The sequence below is a fragment of the Narcine bancroftii genome, chromosome 8, assembly GCF_036971445.1.
Source record: "Narcine bancroftii isolate sNarBan1 chromosome 8, sNarBan1.hap1, whole genome shotgun sequence".
In the NCBI taxonomy this organism is placed as follows: domain Eukaryota; kingdom Metazoa; phylum Chordata; class Chondrichthyes; order Torpediniformes; family Narcinidae; genus Narcine; species Narcine bancroftii.
This window is the reverse complement of record NC_091476.1, coordinates 133,431,009-133,448,998: the sequence shown is the minus strand read 5'-3', so window position 1 is coordinate 133,448,998 and position 17,990 is coordinate 133,431,009. Positions and strand designations below refer to the sequence as shown.

The window sequence follows — 17,990 nt, the reverse complement described above, 5'->3', positions numbered from 1 at the left end:
TTGTTAAAGATGATAATCTTCAAACAAATTTTCCTACAACTGCAAAAAAATGTTAAAATATTATTTAGCTTGTATTTAGCCACTAGGTGGAGCATTTTGGAAGTAGGAATAAGAATACAGGCCCCTTGAGCCTGCTTCATCATTCAGTTAGGTTATGGTATCATCTTAACTTTCCTTCCTATTCTCCATTATCCTGTAGTTCAAAAACTAATCCTGGCCTTGAATATATTCAATAATCTACCCTCCATAACTCTCAAAAATGTTTGTACATCCTTTACTGAATGTGTGGGGTTTTTGTAACGCTTACATAAGGGTTTTCAAGGCTCACAATAAAGGGTAATATATAGTTTTGAATTTTTTCTTGCATCACTTTTAGTTCATATCTTTGAGCTATTAAGCTGTTGTGGTCTTAGCACTTTAAAGAGGATGAATATTCAAGCTGTACCCACATTTGGCATGTCTGGGTGTAGTTTGATCAATTGACAGGGGATGAAAAACTGAGAACCAAAACTCACCATTTGCAGTTTGCTTGTACGAATCAGTTAGTCCAAGGAAATTGTCTATTGCACACAAAATATTAATTATTATTAAACTGTAGCAATAAAACAAATGAAAAATTCTTAATTTGATATTTGGTAAACATGCCATAAGTTATAGCTACTCTTTATATTCAGTGAAAGTCTCAAACTAGGAAAGAACAGCAGATTCCATTCCTTGGAAGATGTGAATGAACAAGATGGTTTTTTTTTGACAATCTGGCAGTTTCTTGATATCATCTTTCATCAATTCAGATTTATTTAATTGCAAGTTTAGATTTCACAGTTGCCATGGATGGGCTTCGATCTCTCAGACAATAGTTCAACCCTATGGACATTAGTCAGCTGCTAAATCTTAATTTTAAAAAAATTAGACATAGAGCATGGTAACAGGTTTTTCTGGCCCACAAGCCACCCAAATGCCCCAATTAACCTACAACTCCAGTACATTTTGTAGGGTGGGAAAAAAACAGAGTACCCAGAAGAAACCCACGCAGACAGTGGAGAATGTACATACTCCTTACAGACAGCGCTGGATTCGAACTATTCACACACACACTCTAAACATATAAATATGTCCCACAGTGGTGCACTACTGTTACTACAGCGAGAAGGGTGTTTTCTTACATGGTTACAGAATAGTTCACATTATCCTATACAACACCTGTTAACCTGTGCTTTTCCCCCTCCCCCTTTCCCTGTCTGTCTGATTTTAGGCATGGTGGAGGAAGGGCTGAGGCCTAAAATGTCAACTGCCATTTACTTCCTATGGATGGTGCTGAACCTGCTGAGTTTCTCCAGCACTTTGTGTGGACCCCCGCATCTGTTTGCTGTTGTTTATACTGATTCATGAATTAATTAGAAATGAATGACTAAAATAAGGAAAAGATCTATAGAAGTACTTTGAAAAGTTGGCTCATTCAATTCAAAATAATAGATAGTTAAAAAAATATTCCTTTTGAAATATTTATTATTTTTTTCTTTATCTGCTGCTTCTTAACATTATTTGCACTGACTCTCCAATGTCTCTGTCATTTCACACATCTGATAATGTGTGCCTGAAGGTTATTTTATCCAAATAGTTTTATCATTTCCAATCCCAACCTCATTTTGTCTTCTTGCTGACTATCTGAATTAAATTGAATTGAATGGCTTATTGTCATATATACTAAGACACAATGGAAAAAGTGTTCTTCTTATCTGTTTTACCAGTTGGACGACTCTGCTTGGAGTTGGTTCCAAATCTCTTCAACATTTGAAAACAACTCTCTAACAGCACTAAAACATTTATGATGATGAAAATTCTACTCACAATTGTTAGCAAATGTGAAGGTTGCTCTAAGAGTCCTGTTTATTAATGATTCATGTCGAACCAAACACTCAACAGTAAAATTCTTGTTGTGAGCTTTGATTTTCAATGTACTGATTGCTGTAAATTTTGCTCCTTTACTGTCCAGATTATATTTTGTGTGCCCTGTGAAGTGAAGATTTGTTGAATAAGTTTAGTAAATGCACAGAGCAATAAGGAGATCACATACTGCAATGGTAGTTAACCAATATGAGTTTACTAGCAATCCTTGTGTTCAACCTGTAATGGCTCCTACTTTTTCCTTCCCCCCCCCCCATACCCCCATCTCTCTCTTTCTCTCTCTTCTTCCCCCACCCTTTGTGTAATGTTCTTTATTTTGACTGTTATCAATGAGAATTTGTATTTTCTCATTTGAAATTTAAATTTGAATCCATGTTTTTAAATTAAGCCCTTGCACAATGAAGATCTCTTTGAAATTATATGAAACACTTTTATTTTAACAATCAAGTTTGGAACATCAACTTTTATTTGGTAATGAGCACAATTTTTGGAGACGGGAAAGCTTCCGTTCAAACTGTTGAAGGGACTTTAGCAACTATTGTAGTTTGACACTTCATTGCAGTGTTAAGGGAGTATTGTGTGATGGAACATGGTAATGAGGGTGGGGACCTCACTGGACTGGTCAGGCTGGCCCGTCTCCTACCTGGTAACTCCTCCCTGTAGTTTCCCAATAGAGGCTGAGAACCCTAGTCTGCTCCCTCAGTACCAGCCTTGGAACCAGCCAAAAGCATGTAACTATGTGCTGGATGTTTAAGGATATTAAAGCCTTTGACCACGTGCTTCATGTCTGCTTGTGGTTATTGATTGTGCTACAATTTAATATCCTGGATACTTTGCCATGGACAAGGTGATATGAGTGGAGAAGCTGGAGAGCGATCCCAGGGAACCAGAGGCCTTTGTTAAATTCAAGATGTGGCTACACTGTCTGAAGGCCTTCATGAGGCACCATGAGATCTCGACCAATGGCGACAAGTATGATCTGCTTTTTTTTCATCAGTGGGCCACCAAGCCTACCAAATAATACGGGACTGTGAGAAATATGATGATGCGAATCCCTTCTGTGACAGCAATATGGTGCCCCCATGAACTCAATGTATACTCGCTATTTACTGGGCATCTGATGTCAGGGCCCTAGTGAGTCTGTAGATGACTTTGCATCCATAGGCTCGTCCCAGCTCTTTCATGGCCCTCACAGAGATATAATGACCACAGCCTACCAGGAATAAATCATCTGTGATGGGTTAGTGGCCGGTTTCCATTCCAACCATATCTGTGAGCAACTTCTGGAAAAGGGGGTTTGGTCCCTCCAGGAGGTGGTACAGCTGGCTCGATCATTAAAAACAGGCCAAAAGATCGCTGAGGCCTATTTGGCAAACCACACAGCTGCCAGATGGAGAGCACGGATGCCACCATCTTGGGACTCAGGGACCCTGACTGTCATTGCAGCTGCTGAGCACATGAAGTGTAATTACTGAAGCCAAACCAAACACCCAAGAAAGTACTGCCCGGGCCATAGCATGACCTGTTCGAACTGCCAGAGGAAGGGGCATTATGCTAAGGTATGCCACTTAAAACCCCCTTCCAGCAGTGCACCGTGCAGGCTGTGATCCATGTCACCATCTTGGGTTGACCCTCTTCTAGCATCACTTCCGGTAGCTGAGAACCAAATGGTGGGAATGGGAGACCAAAGACACAGGATGACATCATGTACAGCATCTCTTCCAGACCACACCACGTGCGATCCATGAGGGTGGCCATCTTTGAGATCCCCAGGGCAGCCATCTTGGTGGCAGCCATCCCAATGTTACAGCAGCAGTGACTCTGTCAACGAGTTGACACTAGCCTCCATCATGCTGGACCAGTACAGGTCACACCAGAACTGGGCATCGAGGTAAATGGTCACACCATGGGCTGTCTATTTGTCACTGGGAGTACTGAGAGGTTTATAAACCTGGGCACAGTCCAACATTATTCCCTTACAGTGTCCCCTGCCAAGTGTAGGGTAGTGTTAGCATCCAGGTCCCACTCCATATATGGGTGCTGCCCTGTGATCCTAACCATTAGGGGCATGAAGTAAAAAAATTTCAAACTGTTTGTAATGCCCCATCTCTGCCATCCAGGGTAACCAATCTGCGGGTTGGCTATCGTCTGGCACTCCCTCCCCTCCCCCCACCCACTGTTCCAGAACCTTCCCCCGACTACAAATTTGTCCTCACGAAAATCAAGTGATACAGTCCCAGTGACAGGGAGTTCATAAAGGCTGAAGTGGGGTGGCCACTAGTGGAAGGCATCATGGAACCCAGTAGCAGCCCATGGAGGGCACAGGTGATGGTGGTTATATGTGGGGAGAAGCACCAGATGTTCATCGATTATAGGTTATTGGGTGCCAAACCCGCTCCCCTGCATAGCTGGCATGGTGAATGAGATCGCCCAGTTCCGGGTCTTCTCCACCATAGACATCGTCAGCAGACCACTAGATCCCGATCCACCCAGAGGACCATCCATCCAATACGTTTGAGGCCAATGGCTGCTTCTATCATTTCCCGCGGGTCCAATTCAGCCTTAAAAATGGAGTGTTGGTGTTCCAAAGGGAAATGGACTTGATGGCAATAAATTAAAAGCCATGTTTCCCTATTTAGATAATGTCACCATCTGTGGCCGTACTCAAGAGGAATACGATGAGAACCTGCAGAAGTTCATGGCCACTGCTAAAACCCTGAATTTAACATACAATCAGAAAAATAGTGTGTTCATTACCACATGGTTGGGAATACTTGGATACGGTGGAGCATGGTGTCATTGCCCCTGCTCCCAAGTGCATACGCCCCCTGGCGGAACTCCCACTGCCCCAGAACCCCAACTACGCGGACAAATCCCACCCCCTGGTAAAAACAGCCACCTTTCCTCTGTCAGTGGAGGCCCTTGAGACAGTTGAGGGCTTTGAGGGTGTGATTGCCAAGGTGGTCATGAATGCCTTTGCTGAATCCATCCCTTTCCATGAAGGCCTGTAGCATTCTACTCCCAAACCCTCCAGGACTCTGAACTCTGGCACTTAGCCATTGAGAAGGAGGCACAGGCTATAGTGGAGGCAGTGTACCACTGGAGGCACTATTTGACTGGCAGACCCTTCACCCTGATGATGGGCCTGAAAACTGTGGCTTTTATGTTTAACAATAAACAGCAGGGGAAAAATCAAAAATGACAAGATTATGAGGTGGAAAGTTGATAATAACCCATTTCAATTGTGGACTAGAAGCATGTAGTTATGTGCTGGATGTTTCAGGAGATCAAAGACTTTGCTTCATGTCTGCTTGTGGTTATTGATTGTGCTACATGTTGCATATCAGATGGAAGTACAATAACTCCTCACAAAAAAAGTGTTATACCTTGGCCACTACAAGTCTCTATAGAGTATAGAGACTTACAGCATGGTACAGGCTCTTCGGCACACAATGTTGTGCTGACCGAAACCGCCCCCCCCCCACCCAACTCATAACCCTTTATTTTTCTTTCATCCATGTGCCTGTCTAAAGAGTCTCTTAAATGCCTCTATTGTTCCAACCTCCATCACCTAGCAATGCTTTCCAGGCAACCACAATGCTCTGTGTACAAAAAAAACTTGCGTCTGATGTTTCCCCTAAACTTTCCTCCCTTCACTTTGTACAGATACCCTTTAGTATTTGCTACTCCTACCCTGGGAAATATATGCAGGCTGTCTGCCTCATCTTTGCCTCCATAGTAATATCAAAGTTTTATGTGGTCTTTATTTCATTGTAAGTTGCAGAACCAAACTTTGAATGAATTGGATGCTGGAAACCAATTTTAAGTCTTTAAAATAGTGAAGGGAATTGTGCATTTATAGAAATGGATTTCATTTTTTGGTAAGTCTCACTTAGGATGCTGAGTGACTCAAGTATTTCAGGTTATTTTTTGGTAATTTGGCTTTCCTGCTTTTTCAGGGTTTTTTTTCCCGAAGGATTAAGATTTACCAGTAAAAAAGAACAATCCCTTTTATGGGTAAGGAACAACATTTAGTTTTGATGGAAACTCTTACCACATCAGATTTCTAATGCAAAAATGTTGGGAGTTAATGTAAATGTGAACACACAAAAACAAACCTTATCATAAAGGGATTCAAATTCTAATTGCTTAAACATTTTTTACCATGCAACTCTAGTCTCTTGTTCAAGAGCCAAGTTAGTTGAGGCTTTGGCTTGCTTCCTGTGGTGATACAACTGACAAGCTTCTCTTTCCGTGTATGTTTGGTGATGTTCAGTGTCGGGGTTGATGGTGGTGCTGAGAAGAGAAGAAAATGTACATAATGATTGGAAATGCTTCCATGTACATTAAATGTCACACAAAATGATAAAAACAAAAATAAATGTATTGCTTATCATGGATTTTAATTCTACCAATCAATGAAAAAATATGTAGTAACTTTTTATCTTACTAGTATACATACCTAAAATAGTGAGGTAGACTTGCTTCTTTGTTATTTTTTGATGGTAATATAGGCAGCTGTACATGCCTTCATCATCCACTGTGGTATTGAACAACGTGATGATTAACTGTGAGGTTGAGTAATTAACTAATTTGTATCTGTGATCCCTTAGTGCTGTTGGAAAAAATACATTTCTTAATTATAATATATAATCATGTGTTAAATATGGATAGAAATGATATCCTTCCAATCAAACATTTTAAAATGATAGAATTTTTTTCATTCAGAATATTTGACTGATTCTATTTTTTATTGCCCTATTCCCTCATCCTTACAACACACAGAAGGCACTTATTAGAATCGTGGTTTAATAAATAATAGCTTTTTCAACATTGTACAGTACCCATGATATTGATTAGGAACATAAAACTAAATTTTCGTGAACCTTATTTTTTGCATATGTAAACTTTATTGCACTGATTCATAATTCATGGACAAATGGAGATGGGAAACATTCAGAAATTGAGAGAATTGTAGATCTAGCCTTTGATAGGAGTTGATTTGGTATATTATCTGTTTTGATATGTCACTTTTAAAAATGAGTAATGTTTAACATTTCTGCCATGAGTAAAATATGTTGTGGAATTGCAGAAGTGGATGCACTAGAAATGATGGAAATAGAAAGAAAGAAGAGTGAAAATAAAAGTAAATCATGATTTTTTAACTCGCTGAAACTAAACATTCATCATTCCACTGCAAATTGAAATTTAAAAAAAAGTTTTGCAGTTTCTTTGACCTGAAGACCTTAAATAGGCATTCAGTGCATTCACTGTCCACTTTATACAAGCTATTGCTCTTTGTTCAACATCCCAATGATCCCACGAACCTCAATAACCATTTCCACATGACCATCAAACCTATTTCACTCACAAAGCTTTTGATCATTTCATTGAGTATTGATGCATGTGGGCCTATTGGATTACATTTTATCATTCCAGGGTTGGCACCAAGGGGGGGCATCCGTGGGCATTGCCCCCCTAAACAAAGTGCTGTGCTCCCCATACAGATGTGGCCATCCCTGACCGTCAGACCTGCCCCATTCCCTCCCATGCCAGTAGCGTCTAAGTTGATGCATACTAGCGACTCTCCGCCCATCCTTGGCTGCATCATTAGTGTACGTCAAGAGTCAGTAGTGTCTATTGATGCTTGACACAATAAAAAGAGCATCCTTGTGCCCCATGTTTGAGGGGTGAATGGTCTTAAACACAGGTAGGTTCCACCCAGCACCCCTCCCCACTAAACAAGCCCCCCTCAAAATTTCTAATGCCCCTCCCCCAACATACATTTGGCACTGACCCTGGATTATTCTTCTGTAAGGACCCGAGATAATAATAATGAGCTTGTCATATACATTGTACAATGTAAATGTACCTATATACTAAGCAGGTGCTTCACAAAAACTACAATAGCATGCATTAAATTAAGTTAAAAGTAGATAACACATATAAATGATAGATATATAGTAAATATTCACAGTTACCATAGAGCAAGAAAAAAAAGTGCTCACTAGGTGCAGACAGTACTTGTGTGGTGTCAGAGCAGTCCTTGATTAGTGTAACAAGAGAAGGTTCAAGTGCTTGAAAGCTGTTGGAAAGATATTGTTATTGAATCTAGATGTGCTTGAGAAACATTCAGAAATTGACCAGGGTGATGGGGGTCCTTTATGATGTTGGCTGCCTTCTTGAGACAACCTCACAGGTATCTTCAGTGGATGGGAGGCAGGAGCCTTTGATGGACTTGGCATCGTTTGCTAACTTCTGCTGCCTTGATTTACCAAACCAGGCTGTGATGCAACCAGTCAGCAAACTTCCTACAGTGTACCTGTAGGTTTAATGTATTTGATGATATGCCAAATTTCCTCCAACTTATTTGATATCTCTTAGAATACCTTTCTGCATTAAAGGCAGTTGTATAGTATTTAAAACAAATATAAGTTGTCTCTTTTGGGGTGATTTGTTCAATTAAATTCTAAAAATTAGTTTTATGTCCTTTGTGAAAATATATCTAACTGATTCATTAGAAATTTTACGGATGCTGCATGAAAATATTTTATCCTTTAATCTGATCAAAACCTCCCACAAATAGTACTCTATAACTCCATCTCTCACACTCAAATAAAAGCTCCAGCATCAATTTAAATATAGAGACTTGATAAATCTCTCTGGGAACTATGATCTCTTAGTTTAATTTCAATAATGGATTAATTGTTCTAAGAGATTGGATGAGATGACACCACTGATCAGCAAGAAAGTATCTAACATGTATGAGCAAAATGTAGGCAGTCACCCATACCCTGATGAGGGGCTCAAGCTTGAAACGTTGGTTATGTATCTTTGCTATATAGAGTACACTGTTTGACCTGCTGAGTTTCTCTGTCATTGGATTTTTACTTCAATCGTGGTGTGTTTTACTCCTCTTCTCGTCAAAACTAGAAACTTTAGAATTAAGGTTCTCATGAACCCAAGACTGCTAAGCGATCCAAATGAATACAAGGGATCTGAGCAACATTCTATTGTATATTGACTCAATTCCACAGCTTACCTTTGATGTTGTTAAAGTATAGAACATGCTGTTTTGGATTTTTCCATTCAATAAATGACTCGTCACTTTTATTCACTATACAATTGAAAATTGCCGCATTTCCTTCAAGCACAGTGATATTCTCCCAGTTTAAGTTTTGAGAGCTTGCTGAAAATATATATATAAAAAAAATCTGTTCATATTTTCAAGCCATCAGTTCAGTTGCAAAATCTCACATTAAGCCTTTTCCTCCCTTTGCTTCACAATAGTATGTTTTGAGTAAGTGCATAATATTTGGTTTTAGAGAAGGTGGAACAGACAAGTATACTAGACCGCAGTTGCAGAGAAAGTGTCTTTTTTGGCTTTTGTATCTTCCCAGCTGAAATCTGAGATTAATGCTAGATATCGCCAATCCAGAATTCATCAACAGTAAAACCCCTGGTATCCAGAATTAAGCAACTGGTAGACTCAGGCAACTGGCCAAAAAAAAAAGAGGAAAATAAATAAGAATAAAATAATAGGTAAAAATACATTTTAAAACTGTGAAAGTAAATGTTCTCTGAAGTAATACATAAATCTTAGGTGAAGATAGGAGCAAATATTCACCCAGCAGAGTGCTGTTGTGCTTTGCTTATAGTACTGTTTGAATAAAGTTGTGTGAAACAGCAATGGCGTCGTCCAAGATGATGAGCTGCTTGATACTGCTCGCCATTGGAGGTGACTCTCTTAAAGTGTCTCCTTATCTCCTGTTTAGTCAGAGTTATCCCAGTCAGATGCTTTAACTGTAAACTTGGGGGGTGGGGGGTAGTGATGGGGGTAACTATCTATAATATTTTTTGTCTTTTGGGCAGCTCTGTGGAGGGGGAGGAATCTATAGATGTAGCAATGGTTAGATGCTTTCAAAGAATGTGACTGAAAATCAAATAAAATGCTTTAAGGTTTATATATTCATGAAAGTGGAGTTTGTTCTGTGAAAGTATAGTATTTTTGTTGATTAAATTGTTTATTTTTAATGAAGGTATAATTAGATTGGCATTGTATGAGTAAGTCTCAAGCAATCAGAAAATATACTTATCCGGCATCTAATAATCCTCATAGATGCCAGGCACCATGGGTTCTATTTTAAGTATCTGTATGATTCAAAGTTGCATTCCTTAATCAGGGACTCCCAAGCCTATATGTCTGTTAATTCTGAGAAAAATACTTTATTATTGCATGTTTAACTTTCTCTGCATCTCTGTATGTTTCTTATAATAGCTACCAGAGTTGATGATATTTTCACTTTTCAACTCATGAGTTATCTGGAGTCATGTCTCTGAGGAAATGTGGATTAAATTGAACCACTCATTGTATTACGAAAAGTTCTAAAATCATCTTATTTTTAAAAATTCTTTATAGAGCTGAGGTACTTCTGTCACAGGGAGGGAGGTTTGGTCACTATCATTTCCAAAGACAAATCACTTCACTATTAGTGTTCCTGAAGATTGTGGAATTATTAGGATAGCTACAGCTGTTCTTAAATCAGTTCCTCCTGTTGCTAAAGATTTATATAATTCTAGATGTGGATTTTCATAAGGTTTTTTCAACCCTTTCAAAATTCAGTTTAAAAAATTCAAGATCAAGATTCCTTTCATTGTTATGTAGACACAATAATCCTGCAAAGGCACGTAACGAGTCTTTGAAGTCATTAATTTTTGCTGAATGCAGTTTCACAACTGCCATATAATAGAGAGAGAATCCACCATCTTATTGAATGGCAGGGCTGGACCATGGAATTTCTTGTGCTCTAGTGTGTTGTTTATATTTACTGACAATGCCAGAAGAATTAAGATTTGGACTTCCCAAGTTTACTTGGAGCACTAAAATTTACAGAAAATTGCAGAAGCTTAATTTTGACAAAATAAAAACATTATAAAGTGATGAGAGGAAGTGAAAATTGAAACAGATTCTTTTGGTTGGATGAGGAGGAAGATGGTAATGTGACCAGTTTGCAAACTGTCTCAGACAGCCGAGCCATAAACATTAAAAAAAGAATTGTACCGTTCAAAGCTTTGATATTTTCTGAAGGAAAGGTTACTGTATTGCAAGTTTTCTACTCCCACCCCACTCATCACACACTCTGTAACCCCACTGGTCTTTCTGGTGTGAAGGAAACTTGAGGAAGGCATGATTCATTAAAAAGCCCCTTGTGGAAATTTTTTTGTATGTTCATCTTAGTGAAACTTTGTAGTTTTTAACCTTGTATTATTCACATTTCTATTTTCAGATTCAGATACCATTTATTGTCGTGTAATAAATCAGAAATGTAATATTACACAAAATTACCTTTACTCTGCTAGAAGGGCAGACAAAGATTCTTCATTAGCATTTTATGACTCCCTTACAGTCAGAGAAAGAGAAGCAAAGGAGAGTCCTCTCAAAGTCACTGAGACTCATGTAACAATTCACTATTGGTTAAATGTATAGGACAAGTGAAGTACGTAAATAACACCAGTTAAACCACGCCAATGAGTAACCTCACTTAGTGAAGCAGGGGAGTCTTGGATAGAATCAACTCAAATTATATATTTCCAGTGTCCATGGAAGGTTTATTTGTTGCTTTGCTGAATTATCAGTTAATTTTGAGGGATGTTCCATGCACCTTGTACATATCTAGTATATTAAAAAACATTATTGGCTTTCTGAAATGTTATAAATAAGAAAAATACTCTATAAAACCTGTAAAATGCATATCTGTACAAAAGATGTAACCATTTACCACTTGGTATGAGAGGAAACCACCTGATCATACAAATAATATTACCAGTATCTGCATTCTCTGATCTATCTCACTCATTTAATGTTGTCCTGAGCAAAATAAAATTATTTAACAACAATGTTAATGATAATATCGTGTGTAGTCACAAGATGCAAACTATGTGAATAATTTTTCAGGTCCAATATAAGTTTATTTCGCTCTAAAAATTTACAATTCTCTCACGAAGAATTTATCAATGATACCTCCATAATTAAGAAAGAAATCAAGAATGGCTAATGGTCTTGAATGTCAGACAAACATGAAATAAACCCTCAAATTTCTTGAAACTCTCAGTAGGTCAAGCTGTAACTATAGAAATAAAAACAAAGTTAATGTTTCACCCTTGAAGAACTGCTGAAGGGAATTTGAGTTTAAATATTTTTTTCATTTTCTCTTTTTACAGATTCAGCTGACCTACTGAGTATTTCTAGTATTTTAGTTTTATTTCAGGATTATCTTATCAAGAATGATTCTACCTATTATCTGTTATAAAATGAGACAGAGCAGTTCTTAGAGGAAGTCCTTTGACACACATGAACTCCAGGGATCACTTTCTATTAGTACAATAAATTTAAAAATGTAATTTATCTGTAGTAGCTTAAATAATAAACTAAATCTATTTTTTAAGCAATAGGGTGACACCATTAAGTACAAGTGTTGTTTATTTACATGTGTTCCAGTTCAAGTTAAACATTTATATTACTGCTTCTTAGAAATCAATATAATTTCATTTAATTTCCCATTTAAATTTAAAGATGGATTCAATGGATTCTTTGATTCATTTCTTTATGAATCAAATCTTCTCCACTAATGAAATTGTTGTGTACTTCAGGGCCATATTTATTTCAAGTTTATGCAACTCTATCAAATGTGTATTTTTCATATCTCCTATTTTACACACTGCTGAGATTGACTACAATTCCAAGTAAAAATACAGATATGCTGGAGCAACTCAGCAAGTCCATAGGAGGTAAAAATATAGTGCCAACATTTCGGGCTGCTGCCTTTCCTCAAGGTATGGCAGGGCTTTGAGGAAAGGGGTCAGGCCCAAAATGATGGTAATGTACAGTGCCCTCCGTTATGTTTTGGATGAAGACACTTTTTTCCTTTATTTACCCCTGTGCTCTACAGCTTTAAATTTGTAATCAAACAAATCACATGCGATTAAAGTGCATATTTCAGATTTTATTTAAGGTTATTGTGTATATTTTGGTTTTACCATGTAGTAATTACAGCACTTTTTAAACACAATTCCCCCATTTCAGGGCACCATAATGTTAGAGACATTTGGCTTTACAGGTGTTTGTGATTATGCGAGTATGTTTAAGTGCTTTAATTGCTGCAGGTATAAGAGAGCTAGGCTTGTTTCTAAGCTCTTGATCACCTTTGGCGACTGTAGCTGCCATTTTTATACATGAGGCTCAGAATTCTGCAATGAAAGTCAACTAAGCCATTATGTGGCTGAATAAAACAAGAATAAAACAATAAGAGCCATCACCCCAATCTTAGGATTACCAAAATCAACTGTTTGGAACATCATTAAAAAAAAAATTGCGAACTGGTGAGCTCAGTAATTGCAAAGAGACGGTTAGGCCAAGGAAGATCTCCACTGCTGATGACAGAAGAATTCTCATCATGATGAAGAAAAATCCCCAAACACCTGTCCGACAGATCAGAAACACTTCAGGAGGCAGGTGTGGATGTGTCAGCTACTACAGTCTGCAGATGATTTCGTGAACAGAAGTACACTGCAATATGCAAACTACTAGTTAGCCACAGAAACAGGGTGGCCAGATTACAGTTTGCCAAGAAATAATTAAAAGAGCCAACAGAATTCTGGAAAAAGGTCTTGTGAACAGAAGATCCAAGATTAACTTGTATCAGAGTGATGGCAAAAGCAAAGCGTGGAGGTGTAAAGGAACTGCCCAAGATCCAAAGCATACCACCCCATCTGTGAAACATGGTGTGGTGTAAGGGGGGGGGGGGGTGGGCGGGGGTGTTATGGCCTGGGAATGTATTACTGCCACAGGTACTGGGACACATAACTTCAATGCTGATGGCAGTAGCAAAATGAATTCTGAGGTGTATAGACACATCTTATCTGCTAAATTTGAGCAAATGCTTCCAAACTCATTGGACAACACTTCATCCTACAGTGAGACCATGATCCCAGACATATGACTAAAGCAACAAAGTTTTTCAAAGCTAAAAACTGGAAGAGTCTTAAATGGCCAAGTCAGTCACCTGATCTAAAGCCAATTGAGCATGCCTTCCATCTGCTGAAGAGTAAACTTAAGGAGCCAAGCCCCTGAAACAAGCAGGAGCTCAAGATGGCTGAAGTAGAAGCCTGGCAGTGCATTACCAGAGAAGATACTTAGCACCTGGTGATGTTGATGAATCGTAGACTTCAAGCACTTATTGGATACAAGAGATATGCCACAAGGTACAAAACATGACTACTTAAATGTGCATACAATTGCAATTTCCCAAATATTATGATGCCCTGAAATGAGGGGACAATGTATAAAATCTGCTATAATTTCTACATGGTCAAAACAAAATGTATACAAATAGCCTTGAATAAAATCTGGAATGCTCATTTTAATTATGTGAATTGTTTGATTACAAATTTAAAACTGTGGGGCACTGTATCTTTACCTTCTATGGACACTGCAAGACCTGCTGAGTTTTCCAGCATTTCTGTGTTTTTACTACAATAACAGTGTCTGCAGACTTTCATGTTTTTACTACAATCCCAAGTGACAAATCTAAGACAGGGAAAAATAAGTGCTTGTCATCCAGCCTAAAGGCTTGTCATCCTGCCTATTCCACCCCCCCCCCCCCCACCAATATGCAATCATTTATTTTCCTCCTCTGCCAAAATTGAATTCTATCCTTTCAGTATTTCAGCCAGATTATATTCCACATATGAAATGCAATATGAACATATATTTCAACTTCAAAAAATAATTTTCCTTTCAACCCCTCTGGGTCTCCCATGGATCTGTAGATAGATATCTGTAGATAGCACTCCCCTTTGCATCAGAATGTCACAAAGTCTGGCTACAACTCAGCATGGTCATCAGAAAGCACTGCACTGTTTTCTCTTTCACATGAGATGTTAAACCAAGGCAGCCTCACCTATTATCTCAAGAGAAAGTAATCCCAAGCATCACAGGAAGAATGCAAAGAGGTTTTTCTCAGGTTTTCTGGGCATTATTTATCTCATCACCAACATTCCAAAAGCATATCATTTAGTTATCCCACTGTGAAATTTGCAACTCCTTTTCCTATGTTCCAAACAGTAATTAAACTTCAAAGACGTTTCACTGTCTGCAGAGCCCCTTTGGGATATCTGAAAAGGCTTTGTTGCTACAGTAATGAGGTGAAGTTTCACAATCGGAGTCAAATGACAATTGTTTCAATACAAACTTTGTTAGTTGGGTTTAAATGTGAGCAGGCATACAGTAAATAAATCCTTCAAACAGGCTGATGTTTATTAGGCATAACTGCATTGTAATCAAGAATGGATATTAATTTATTCTTCACATTATCAATTTGAGGGAAATGCACAAAATTATAATACTCCAGTTAGTGTGCCAACACTGAAAATTGATTGAAACTAATACTCCTCAGGAAATTGATATTAATTACAGACCAGGGTAAAAAATCAAATGAGGAATCACTCATCTGTTTAAATATAATCAGATTTCAGATTTATTGTCGAAGTACATACATGACATTACAATCCTTTTTCTTGCAGGCATGGCAGAATTAGCACTAATTGGTAGAACAAAAAAATTAAACTGTACACAGTATAAAACATGTAAACAAATAAAATAGCTATAAACAGATGACGAATGTAAACAAATTGACTGCAATACTAATATACTGGCAGAACTGCTCCTGTAGCTGAAAAATGGAGCGAGGGAAAATGTGAGGAGAAAGGGGTTTCTGGATGCAAAATCGAAACATTAATGGTGTTGCCTAATGAAGGACTTCCAAAATTTGTAATAATTTTAAAAGACACCTCAAAGGAACTAAATAAGGTGAAATATAAAATACTGCTAGAAATTGGAAAACATTGCAAGTTCAATGATTCTTCTTAACTTCAGCTTCCTGAATTGTTACTGAAAGATGATTTTTTTTTATTTTTTAAATTTTTCACACTATGAACCATACTGACCAAAATACACACATTTCCCTCTTGAATATACACAGTGTCATTTTATCCCCTTTTACCCCCTCCCTTCCCTCCCTCCTTCACCCACCCACTCAACGTTCAACATATATGATGCATTAAACCCATTAAACAATGTCATCACACAATGAAAATAAACAAGAAATTTGAAGTACAGGGTTGTTGTAAAAATCCTATTCATTGAGGTGTAAAAAATTATGAGGGGAGTAGATTGGGTGAATGAAGTCTTTTGCCCAGAGAAGGGGAATTGGTAACAAAAGCTTTAAGGTGAGGGGGAAAGATTTAATAAGACACCAGAGAGGTACATTAATTTATACTGAGGATGGTGGCTGAGGCAAATATTATTGCAATGTTTAAGAAATATTTGGATAGATACAGGAATCAATTTAAACAGAACATGAGACAAAAACAGGCAGGTGGAACAAGTGTGGTTAGCACAAGCAAGATGGGCCGAAGGACCTGTTCCTGTGCTGTACGATTCAATGACTGGGGTTAATTTATTTTCTTTATGGGAAGGAAACCATTATCTTGAGTTGGTCAGGACTTAATGTGACTCTGAAATGACCTTGTCATTTATTCTGAGCAATCCAGGAGTAGCCATAAATGTTGACCATGCCAGTGATAAAGGCTGAAGAACATGAAGCTGAAGAAAACAGAGGTAGTGGGTGACTCAAGGTGAGGAACCCAGGCAGGCTGTGGTAAAAGAACTCACACCAGGCTGAAAACTGCTTGAGATTGGCTTGAGACTGGCTGAAGTGGATCCAGGCATCGGAACCAGGATGCAGGAGGGTGCCAAGGGTGCTGGAGGCTTCCTGATTGTATTAGAGGTTTGAATCTAGAACTTGAGTTGCTGATGAAGGCTGCAGAGGCTGCAGGAGCACTAGAGGTGAATCCATGGACACACAGTGATTCTGGCGAGGCTCTCTTTTGCTTCTCTTTCTCTAACTATAAGGAGTGCCCGACAATTTCTGCTGACTGGGAATCTTTGCCTTATAGTAAACTAAAGGAAATTTTGTGTAATATTACATTTTCTGATTTATTACATGACAATAAAATAATCTTGATGCTCACATCCATGAACAGATAATGATAAATTATTAATTAAAGATTAAATTGCATACCTTGATAATTTAATATTTAAAAAATAAATTTTGCTATCTGAAAGATTTTATGAGTACTTCATGCATTTCTCTGACAAACAGTTTCTCAATGTAGACTGCCATTCAGATATTATGATTGTATTTAACCCTGGTAATAACCAGTTTTAACAGTGATCTTTTATTAGTTACTATCAGTGGCTTTCATTGATACATATATAAAATTGTTAAAATATCAGTAATATATAGCTCAGAAACATTTCAAATGCTTTAATTCGATAAAGCATGAAAAAGTTCCACAGACAGGATGTTAGATCAGCAGATCGACAATTCGCCCCCTTTAGATTTCTTAGTACAGTTTAAAATAAGATTAATTATTTAATCCAAGAAGTTAAGTAAAACTTTTGATTTACCTTGAAGTGCTGCAAGGATTAGAAAATACACTCCTGAGAGAATAGCCATGGTATTCTTGTATGGACAAAACAATATCTAACTTGGTCTCCTTTTGCTTCTGTATTTAATAACGTAACAGGACGTGGGTTACCGTGACGGCATAATACCAAAAATAGACAAATGCCTTCCACCTAGTCTTAATCTATGTCGTGTAAACATTAATAGGGGTAAATATTACAATGCTTTGAAAGTACTTTGTTTTGAGAAGAATGAATTGCTTTTCATTGTAAAAGTGTAATAAAAAATGGATGTAATTTTCCTTTATCCTTCAATACAGCATGGCATAATTCAGCATAAAATATTTGGCATGTAAAGATTGAACATTTTGATGCAGGTTATTTTTTTACCTAAGTTAATGGTAATAGTAATAATTAATACAGAGCAGTAACAAGCCCTTCCAACCCATGAGCCCGCACCACTCAATTACACCCATGTGGAATGTGGGGGGGGAAACTGGAACACCTGGAGGAACCCATATATCACAGAGAGAGCTTCAAGTTCAAGTTTATCATCATC

General features: G+C 37.9%; 1 protein-coding gene across 2 annotated transcripts in view; it reads right to left on the bottom strand.

Annotated features, from left to right (window-relative positions):
* Positions 1 to 17,529, bottom strand: part of LOC138741193 (cytotoxic and regulatory T-cell molecule) — a 43,233-nt gene extending 25,704 nt beyond the window's left edge. For both annotated transcript variants that reach the window (XR_011343377.1, XM_069894907.1), the window contains exons 1-6: positions 17,435 to 17,529; positions 8,948 to 9,094; positions 6,368 to 6,520; positions 6,070 to 6,201; positions 1,849 to 2,010; positions 516 to 560 (exon numbers count right to left, since the gene is read on the bottom strand). Coding sequence is in view for 1 of the 2 variants with exons in the window: in XM_069894907.1 (XP_069751008.1) it covers positions 516 to 560; positions 1,849 to 2,010; positions 6,070 to 6,201; positions 6,368 to 6,520; positions 8,948 to 9,094; positions 17,435 to 17,483 (688 nt within the window). In the remaining variant the exon portion in view is untranslated. The remainder of the gene's footprint in view (positions 1 to 515; positions 561 to 1,848; positions 2,011 to 6,069; positions 6,202 to 6,367; positions 6,521 to 8,947; positions 9,095 to 17,434) is intronic.
* Positions 17,530 to 17,990: the final 461 nt, after the last annotated feature.